Here is a 10,823-nt window from a genome sequence, read left to right on the forward strand (position 1 = left end):
AAAAAAAAAAAAAGGGGACAGAGACAGCTCTTTGGAGTGTTGTCTCTCATCGTGCAGCAAGAACACAAAGGCAGAAAACAGAAAACGTACAGCTGTCGGCGGAAACTGAATATAGAGAGTAGAGACCATGTCTTTTTCGGTAATAAACAAGAGACCATTTGGCAACAACGGACGCGCAGACCAGGCCACTAAAAACAGTATATCTATCAGATAGTTATATTTTCTTTGCTTTCCAGATTTCTGATACAGGGAAGAAGAGATACCGAAAAGGGAGCCATTTTAGTAAGGACATTTAAAGTTAGCATTTTTTTAGTTTATAGTTTAAAATATTTATTTTTTTATTATATATTGGCATCTCATTTGTTCAGTTTTTAGGTTTATATAAGTAGATCAGTCATACAAATTTTCAGTTAATTCGGTGATTATTAAGGTAACAAACTAGATCAAATTAATTGATGAATCAAATTTATCAAACATGAACCGTTCAAATTCATAATTGGTGAATCACACTTATGAATGTCTTAACGATTTTCATACTAAAGATACACATAGAGTTGTAGAAAAAATAATGAAAGAAATTAAAGTGGCATTTCGCAACATTTTCATGTTTATATTTTTATTTTTTAAAATAAAAACGAGATGAAAATATATCTGGTGAGACATATTTCTGAAAATGTTGAAATTAATAAATAAAAATATTTTTAATTTTTACAAATAAAAATTGAAAACATTAATTCAATGTTTTTACTTTGAGAAATTTTATCCACACATACTCAGTTACTAGATATACGTACCCAAATTATTTTTGTTCATCTTTTTCTATAAACTTCCTTCAATGCCCCTCCTCTTAAAATGATAGAAAAAATAAATAAAAATCAAAGGTTCAAAACATGGTAACACGATCACCACATTACCGACCTCCTTCAACCTCAACTTCGTCTCAAGCAAGCTTAATATCAAAACGAATTGAAAATCTCATGAATAATAAACAAGATCTATGTATATATAATTATATAGTATCAAAACATTACCATTCGCTAACACAATCATTTTTTTAAACTGAAGCAAGAGTGCTCAGAAACCAACACTCCATCAAATGATTTAAATCTAACAAATGTGTCCGTTCAAAACAAGTTCGTTCTCTACACAAATGCATGAACACAAAGTCTGAAGTAACTCATCAAAGCACTAGCAGCTAGCAGATTCATTAAATTCATACGAAAACTAATCAATGTTTGGTCTGGCTGCATTTTGTTCATTCGTGTCCTATTGGATTCATTCATACCCCAAAACAATAGTATTAAGGAACATATATATGTAATAAGCTTTTATTCAATCACAATCACAAGACCTTAAATCACATCTATGGAGAAACTCAGTTAACTAATTTCGTTCAACCCATATTTCTACTGCGATCTTAGTTATCAAAGGGTAGTGCTTCTAAAGTTAGAGAAGCTTCGGTGTGGTGAGAGGTGGAGCTTCATGGGTTGCCAGAAGAAGAATATCAGTGAAAGAGTTGGTGCATGAATCTTTCACTTTTCCATTTTCCTAACTTAGAAAATACGTAATATTTTTCATAATAAATTTAAGGCTGGCATTTTTAGCCGAGCTAAACCAGCCAGCCGACTTCCAAGCCGAGCCAACACAATCGGTAGCCGAAAAGTCGGTAACCAAGAGTCTCGGCTCGGCTGAGCCGAACCAAGTATGTATCTCGGCTCGGCTACGGTACGTCATTTCTGTATACCGTCGGTATACCGTACCAACCGACGTACGTATATACGCCTTTAAATACAAAATATTTGCCACTATGCAAGAGCTAGGACTCAAACCCAGCACCTCGTGCATGAAGAGGCTTGCCTCCAACCACTAGAGCAACTGCTCTTCTTGATAATATATGCAAAAGCTAAACTTATTATATTACAGAAGTCAAAACAAGTGCTTAACACATCAAATAGATTCTCAACCCTATTACTCGATCAATTCTTTTCTTCTCTCCTCACCGTTCTTCATCTGCAGTTCTTCACCTAGCCTTTCTTTCTTCTTCTCCCACCATCACCATCACCATCACCATCACCCGCCATCACCATCATCCATCAAAGCCCACTTTTCCAAATTCTCTTCCATCGATCAAAGCCCACTCTTTCTCCTCTCTAATTCCGGCATGTAATTGGAATTTTGGTTGATATGCTTAGTTCAATAGTTTCTGCCTTGTGATGGTGATGGCTTTGTCGATCCATTGTTTGATTTGTTTATGTCTTTATGTGTTTTGATGCTAATTTGTCCATTTGGCTTGGGTTTGTTCTTTTGATGCTAATTCAATTGTCTTCTAGGGGTCATTGAAGATTTGTTTGATCAGCTTTAGACTCGAAATTAGGTGCAGGATGCCAGGATGTCAAGAAGCAACATAGAGGTTTCGAAGTTTAAAAACAAGGTTTGTGATTTTATTTCTATCTTCTTTTTTATATGAAATCACTTCTGATTATCTTTTGCTATGGAATCGAGATTTGAAGCTTGAGCTTTGTGAATGATGAAGTCGGCATTGAGTTTTCAGAAACACAACAAAATATTTGATTTTTACAATGAATTTGAATCATTATTTTTGCAGGTTCGGTTGGAAGCCAGTTGTACCACTACCGACCGAAAGTTCGGTATACCCAACTGTCAGGATACTGACTTCGTCGGTAGGTTGTGGCATCGGAATTTCCCAACCGCCGGAAATTGGTACGATAGGCGGTTTAGGAATTTTTTGTCGGTAACCATACCAAGCCCAGCCCTAAATAAATTACCAAATACATTTTCAAAATAAAACATAACAACCTCATTTTCTTATTTTATTTTTAAAAGTCATTTTTGAAAATTGTTTACAGACCATTTTCTGTCATTATTTTTCACTATTAATTACCTGCATATTCTTGTATTAATATCTTGGTTCCAGGGAAAAGTGGAAATGTTAGTAATTTAAGCTCGAAACAGGCCCAAACTGACCACCTAAAGCCAAACACTGGGCCTAGGCTAATTAGGGCCTGTAACCCCACTAGTAACACACACAAAGCCCAGACCTACCTGCACCCAGGCCGAGCAAGGTTCCTGTTGTCCCCAATCAGTACTAATATAAACAGTTATACACAATCAATGACTTGACCTAATATTTAAGCGGATGTCACTCAAGTCATGGTGACCAAACAAGTTGGTTTGATATGAAACTATCCGAATCTTGTCACAGCAAAATGATTGTTTCCCAAGTCCCTGCATACTGAATGTTTCCGACTTCCACGAGTTGGATCACAAAACTACACAAGAACAGCTTGATTCACAACAAAAACAGTTAAACAGGCTCAGCGAAACAACTCCAATAGCTTTCTAGCAGGAAAGTATAGCAGCTTAGCGATTCCTTTGAGCGCCATCACTCTCAAGACAACCCCTTATGAAATCAAGACAAGAAATTGAGGTCAGAACCTAGTGTGAGATCAGCAAGCATCAATCAGTGGTTAACAATAAATTTAAAGTTTCCTTCAGTTCTACAGAAGTAAGAACTATGTTCAGAGAATTAATTACAGAACCATGCATATTGTCCCCTAGGAATTTTAAAACAACAGGCTGATGAATAATGCCAATTTTTGAAGTAGAAGACAGAATTACGTATCTCATTTTACAAAATTGAAGGACTAAAGGTCATACAGTTTGAGTTGCAGTTGAAATCAGAGGGGCCAACTGAACTCTAGTGCAAAAGAGTAAAGAAACCTATAATTTTATGCATTCTAATATGCTGAAAGATTCCGAAAATGACATAGATAACCATTTAAATAGAGGCCACATATTGAACATAGTTAGGCACCTAGCAATGCTTCAAGTTTGCCTTGAATTATGTTAATTCAACAATGAGAGCCTTAAACCAATCAAACTAAAATTTAGGAGGATATATACAAGTAACTCTATATTATCTTATTATCCATTCCTAGTCTCCTAGATTGCATTTGAATGAAAAAGTATAATCATTATTCAAGTTCAAAACTCAATACTCGCCCAACATTATTGGCCATATTACGTAAAATTTTAATGCATACCTTCATCTGGTTCTTTTCTTCTTTTGTTTCAACTGATTCATCAGATATGATATTCCCTCTTTCAGTGACGCCTTCCTGTCTTGTTTAAAGTTCCATAGCTCATTAACTGTATACCTGCCACTAGGGTTATACTCATTTAGTTCCAGTAAAGCTGTTGTGACAACTAGATGAACTTCATCGCCAAGCTCTTCTTTTAACTTCTTCAATTGTTCATCTTCATCGTCAACAATTTCCTGTGTACATATATACCACCCACATCCAATATGTTAGTAAATCGATTTCAAGAAACACAATGTGGAAAAATAATGTCATTTATTTGGACATCAGTGCAATGGTGTTCCTCCGGCCATACAATTCTACTAAACATGAAAGAATCCTATAGGTTGAGCATCTGTATGGAGCAAGAAAATGAAAATTTGATGATTTACTGCACTAGCAACAATGACATAAATATTTCTTTTATCGAAAGGATATATGAACATGAGAAGTTAAACCCATACTCTAGTTAGACCAAAACTATGTCACCTAGAATACCATTCTATCTCATTGTTAGATATGTATACCTTAGAATGTCCTAAAGAATCTGTGCTGTTTTTAAATGGATGCCAGCTTGAATCCTTAAGATGAGCCTCCCATAGAGAACATAGTGCTACTGCATGGTCATCTGCTACTTTTGAAGAATAAATTCTCCTGCATGCAGTCTGAAATGGTTTACTATCAAGCTCTCCCATTCTCTTGACACCAATAAAAGCACGACTTGTTGATTCCCATCCCTGCAAGATACAGAAGTATACTCAAACCATATGACTAGTAATTATAATAGACAAGCAAGAATATGACCGATGCAATAACAACTGAGCCACAATAAAGGAACATGTTCAGAGTACATGACTCATCCTACTGCCCTATCATCAACAGGTTAAAAAGGTTCTAGATATAATGTTATTAAAGCCCAAAGCTAATGTGTAACATATTTCATATGGTCCATGAGATTCAATATATCAGACCATGTATGTTTTTACTTTGTTGCATTATGTACAGTTGGATCTACTAAACACAAAAGGCAAATAGATTAGTTAAAAATGTTAAAAATAAAAGCTAATGAGATTATAATGACAGACCTCAACAGACTTTTTCAACCTTTTATCGACTCCTTCAATCAATTTTCTAAGGTTATTACATGCCTTTAGTTAAGTTGGTGATAAACTGATAATGCATTTTCAGGCATAGAGTAAGCTTCTTGTATTTGATCACTTTGAAAATCACACTCAAATTCAAAACCATACATATACAAACGTACTCTGATTAACTCTTGCCGTGCCTCCTGTAGCTCATTGTTGCTTTCTATTTCCTTGACAATAAGTGTATTGTTCAGAGTTAAAACATCGGCCAGCTCTTCTTCCTTCTCCTTTAACTTTTCTCGAATTACAACCATCTCATCTGCCTCATCCTCAGACTCATCCGCATTTGAGACCTCTGTATCCTGATCCTGATCTTGATCCATGCGACCCTCCAATTCAGTGATCTTCTTCAGGAGCTCCTCATTTGCTTTCTGCCATTTCCCTCAGTCACCAAAACCAAATTTCAAACCACTCGATCTCTCAAGCCTGATGTAACAAATGTATGAAAGAGATGTCCTAGCTAGTTCTGAAACTCAATAAAAAAAACATACCTTTTGCTTTTTCAAATTTTCACTGGCCTTCTTTCGCTCCAGCTTAAGCTTCTCCTCCTAAAAAGGGCCAGTATTAGCTAATTAACAATATATAATTCCTAAGAATATCTCTGGCAATCATATTATGGACACTAGATTATTACACAAAGGAGAGAAATAGACAATCAAAAGATCAAAATTAAAGATAATACCATTTGTTTTAGTTTCTTCTCTCGCTGCTCAAGATTTTTGGTGAAATCTTTCTTTGCGTCTTCACTTTCCTTAAGCTTTTTCTGCAGATCTTTCTTTTGAGCCTCACTCTGTTCAAGCTTTGTCCGTAGATCGCTGTATTTCTCTTGGGCTTTTGAAAAGGCCTTCTCAAGGTGGTCGCGAACATTTTGTTGCAGTTTTCCTACTGAACCATATAAATCAAAGAGAAGTCATGAACTCATTGCCGGGTGCAAGCGTGAAGCGTGCTCAAGTAGAATCAAAGAGAAGGTATAAGTTTAATCCGGACTCACCAATATCATCCATTTCTTCTGCTCTGTGAGACATATTTCAACTCTGATATCCTGAAGACATGCAGCAACAAACAATCGGACGAACATGTAAATATCTCTTCAAATCAACCAAACAAGGTACATGCAGATAAAGCTAGGGAGAGTCTCATCACTCTCATGTTGAAAGTAAGGAACCAAACATTTTGGAACATGGACATCTCAGACGACTGAGCCTGAACTTTTGCATACGAAAAAACAAAAAAGCATGCAAGATCAGTACTGTGCAAGATTATACTTACCAGAAACCATATCAATCCTCAGTGTTCCGAAAGATTATAAATAGCAAGATAACTCAAACATCAACTTTTCTATAGTTCAATATATAGATACATACACGTATATATCATATCTTCACCTCATGAAAGTTTAAAGCCTTTTAAGGTCACTAAATCTATTTCTTTTTCTTACAATTTCTTTTTTTTTGGTTACAAAAATATGGTCGGGTGGGACTACTACTCCAAGGCTTGGAACAACATGGGTATGGTCTCTTCCCATGAGGTGTTTTTCACTTGCGGAGAATCGAACCAATGACTTTCTATTATCAGGAGTGTCACTGTAACATTTGTCCAACAAGCAGGCCTAACATGCTTTCCACTGGACCAAACCCCATGGGTCTTTTTTTTTGCCTAAAAAAACGGTTTTCTTCCTTATTGTATCATGATATAAGAGCATCTCCAACAGCTTTCTCATTTTCTTGAATTTCTTAATTTTGGGGAAGCTGTTTTTAGGTCCAACAGTTTTCCTATCTCATTCCCCAAAATAGAGATGGAGAAGGAAGAGAAGTCTTCATTCCTTAAATTTGCAGCAAAGCATTTTTTTCCTAAAATTTAATTTTTTACGTGTTTCAAAGAATTTAAGACAACAATAGAATATTTTATTAGGTATTTTATTGTTATAATAAAATATATAATAATTTTTATTATAATTAATAATAATATAATATATTTTATTATTATATTAAATATTTAAATCTTAAAAATAGAGAAACGGTTGAATTTTGAGCATAAATTTTTTAAAGATTTTAATTTTTGTTTTTTATTTTAGAGGAAAAATGGTTTTTGCAGAAGAATCTCTCTCCAGTGCGGCAAAGAAAAGTTATTTGGGTTTTCCAACAACCGACAATATATTAAATGAACATCATGATTATATCTGTCATTTTCAAAACTTCTTCATTTCAAATGTAAGTGAGTTTGTGGCCGAGGGAAGATTCAAGTTGGTGTCGGTGTACAAACTTTTCTTCGTTATTGCGTCACTTGATATAAGCACACTGGTTTTTGCAGAAGAATCTATCTGCAGCAGGATATGGCAGAGAAAAAAGATTTGCACTTGCTGCAACCCATGAATCACCTGTGCCCATGTACCCTGTGCCACGAATAAAGAATCTGACACCTAATCACTAACCTAACACTCCCTACTAACTCTGTTAACTATTGCTGAAATAAATAAATAAATGAAGTATTATTTCCCATAGCTTGAGCCCAGACGAAATATGAAGATTCACATTCTCCCGCTCCGTTTCTTATTCTTCTTCGTCTTCTTTTGCTTTTCTCTGCCAGACTTGGCCGACTCTAACATCCACCTCTGATTCGGAACCCTCATCAGATCAAACACCAATTCCAATCGGCTTAGCGAACACGACGGCGGGGATTCGACCACTTGATTTGGATTGAATTAAGTTGGGGGTGGGTTATAGGCTTATAGCCCTTGCGTAATCTTTTTCATCTGAGATTCCAATTAATGGGAATAAGGAAAGTAATCAGATATTGTAGGTTTTCTGGGTTCTTCAATAACACATCGAGTTATTAGTATCCAGGTATATAAGGAAACAATCTGTCATAATTTTTATATTAGTAGTATGAGTTTGGTTTAGGGTTTAGGGTTTAGGGTGGATTTCCAGAAAGGAAGTGAAGTAGAGAACTAAGCAGATGAATAATTTTTTTCTTCTCAATACTACGAATAAACTGACTTAACGGAAGTTAGGTCGTCGTCAATGAAAATACAGGTGGTGACGTGTTATTCATGGCACAGGGTTGGTACTGGGGAAAATGGAAACAGGTGATTTACATTTACTATCATGAAACATCATGATTATCTCGCGTGTCACCATTTTTAGTTGATTTGATTTTGAAGAGATAGGATAGTATGAATGGCTCACAAATCATGCACCATCTTCATTGGACTTTTTAATTATTACTGTTTTCAGGATATCAGGTTTCAAAATGGCTCACAGAGCAGAAGAAATGGATATCGGTGAGTGCATATTAATCTTATGTGTCTTGATTTTACTTGAAGACCTACAGCAATGACTCTACTTTTCTTCTGTCCATATGGTTAAATTAGGAAAACTGCAACAAAATGCCGGAGACTCTCTTGAGCAAGACAAAGTCCTTTCCAATTCTGAAGAGAAGCAAAATGATCTTCAGAAAAAACTTGAAGAGGTTGAGGCTGAAAAGAAAGAAATGCACAAAAAGCTGAAGGAAAGTGAAGTCGCCATGAAAGAGCATGAGAAAACCGTAGATGCGTGGCTAGAGGCGGTAGTTATGTATCTTACTGCTGCGAACAAGCACCAGCAGAGTGAAATTCAGATGTACGAGATTCAGGAAAAGCTTGAGCAGAGTGAATCCCAGAATAGAGAGCTTGAGAAGATTGAAGAAGCTCAAAAGAAAGAACTTAAGAAGGCGCTTGAGCAGATTGAAGCTCAAAAGAAGGATCTCGAGCAACACGAGATTAAAATAAAACGAATGGTACCACCATAAATTTTTATCTTTTGATTTATAGGAAAATATTGTTTCATAAATATTGACCAGAGGAATGCTACTGAAAATTTGTTAAAACTAAAGGTATGTTTTCGATATACTTCCAGAACTACCTAAGACATTTTCTACATTAAGCTTAATAGCTTATATGAATTAGTGTTTTTAAATTTTGGTTTTGGTGATTGAGGGGATGTCAGAAAGAAAATGAGGAGCTCCGGAAGAAGATCACTGAATTGGAGGATCACAAGGATCAGGCTGAGGAGGTGTTAGATGAGGACGAGTCTCATGAGGACAAGATTGAACGTGAGAATAAGGCCTGGATAGAGATGTATCTTAATCTGGAGAATAAGCTTGAGCAGAGTGAAACTCAGATGAAAGAGATTCAGAATAAGCTTGAGCATAGTGAATCCCAGAAGAGAGCTTGAGAAGATTGAAGACGCTCAAACGAAAGAACTTAAGAAGGCGCTTGAGCAGATTGAAGCTCAAAAGAAAGATCTCGAGCATCACAAGATTAAAATAAAACAATTAGTACTACCATTAATTTTTATCTTTTGATTTCTAGGAAATTTTTGTTTCATAACTAAAGCTTTGCCCTTCTCTCTCACAGGAGAGGGTTAATCTTGACCAGGTGAAGGCTACTGAAAATTTGTTAAAACAAAAGGTATGTTTTCAATATACTTCCAAAACTAGCTTGTCTAGTTAGGAAACTTTCTACATCAAGCTTATACGAATTAGAATTTTTAAATTTTGGTTTTGGTAATTGAGCGGATGTCAGAAAGAAAATGAGGAGCTCCGGAAGAAGATCACTGAATTGGAGGATCACATGGATCAGGCTGAGGAGGTGTTAGATGAGGACGAGTCTCATGAGGACAAGCATGATGAGATAGGTGAAATTCAAAATAAGTTAAAGGAGAAGGAAGAAGAGCTGGCCGATATTGAAGCTCTTAACAATACACTTATTGTAAAGGAGCTCAAAAGCAACACTGAACTGCAGGAGGCTCGTACAGAGTTAATCAGAGTATGTATGCATTTGTCATTAACTCAAAAGCATATGCAATAATTATAAATTTGATTGAGGACTCAATTCTGCATAGAAGTCAGTTGAGGTCTGAACCAAGAGAGGGTTCAACTATTTTCATTTGTTTTTTCCGTGCTTAGCTGTTGTGTGATCTTTTTCTATCTGTTCTATAGTTTTTCATTATCTTCTAAACTAGTTACCTTGTGTTATACAGATCTAACTGAAATGCTAGGAAGTTAAAAGACCTTACACATTGGCTCTGGAATTAATCACATGTATTTAGAAACTTTAATCCATTGATGTTAGACCAGCATTAAAATTGTTTATCAACTGTCCCAAATACAACTCAACTGTTTAGACTGCTTTCTGATTTGGTCTGATTTTCTGAACATGTTCCTTTTATGGTTGGAGATTCCATCAAATTTTAGCTTCATGTTTTCTTTGCTGCTCAGTCGTCAATGCATCAATCATGATGCTTCATTTCAATATGATAACAAGTATAGTCATAAGGTTTGAGTAAAATTTTGTACTTTGCAGGGATGGGAATCAGCAAGTCGTGCTTTTATTCGTCTCAAGAGAATGGGAGGGATTGACTGCAGGACATTTCAGACTGCATGCAAGAGAAAATATCCCACAGAAGAAATAAATGTAAGGGCAGCAGAACTATGTTCTCTTTGGGAGAAATATATTGGGGATCCAAACTGGCATCCGTTCAAAGTTAGCACGGCTTCCTTTGGGCATTATAAGGTATACAATTTCCTTAAGGGTGATTAG

The 10,823-nt window shown here is 35.8% G+C and overlaps 2 protein-coding genes across 2 annotated transcripts; one reads left to right on the forward strand and one right to left on the reverse strand.

Annotated features, from left to right (window-relative positions):
• Nucleotides 1–3,406: 3,406 nt before the first annotated feature.
• Nucleotides 3,407–6,271, reverse strand: LOC101300705. Its single transcript, XM_004294471.1, has 7 exons — nt 6,237–6,271; nt 5,928–6,130; nt 5,737–5,793; nt 5,365–5,616; nt 4,628–4,837; nt 4,065–4,297; nt 3,407–3,421 (listed from the first exon to the last, which is right to left on the reverse strand). The coding sequence occupies exons 1-6, from the start codon at nt 6,268–6,270 to the stop codon at nt 4,067–4,069; spliced, it is 987 nt and encodes a 328-aa protein (XP_004294519.1). The 5' UTR covers nt 6,271; the 3' UTR covers nt 3,407–3,421; nt 4,065–4,066.
• A 2,223-nt stretch (nt 6,272–8,494) lies between these two features.
• LOC101310684 lies at nt 8,495–10,823 on the forward strand. The gene is made up of 6 exons (XM_004295860.1): nt 8,495–8,525; nt 8,616–9,019; nt 9,229–9,450; nt 9,639–9,692; nt 9,807–10,049; nt 10,587–10,823. The coding sequence occupies exons 1-6, from the start codon at nt 8,495–8,497 to the stop codon at nt 10,821–10,823; spliced, it is 1,191 nt and encodes a 396-aa protein (XP_004295908.1).

This window comes from Fragaria vesca, linkage group LG3 (genome assembly GCF_000184155.1).
Source record: "Fragaria vesca subsp. vesca linkage group LG3, FraVesHawaii_1.0, whole genome shotgun sequence".
In the NCBI taxonomy this organism is placed as follows: Eukaryota; Viridiplantae; Streptophyta; class Magnoliopsida; order Rosales; family Rosaceae; genus Fragaria; species Fragaria vesca.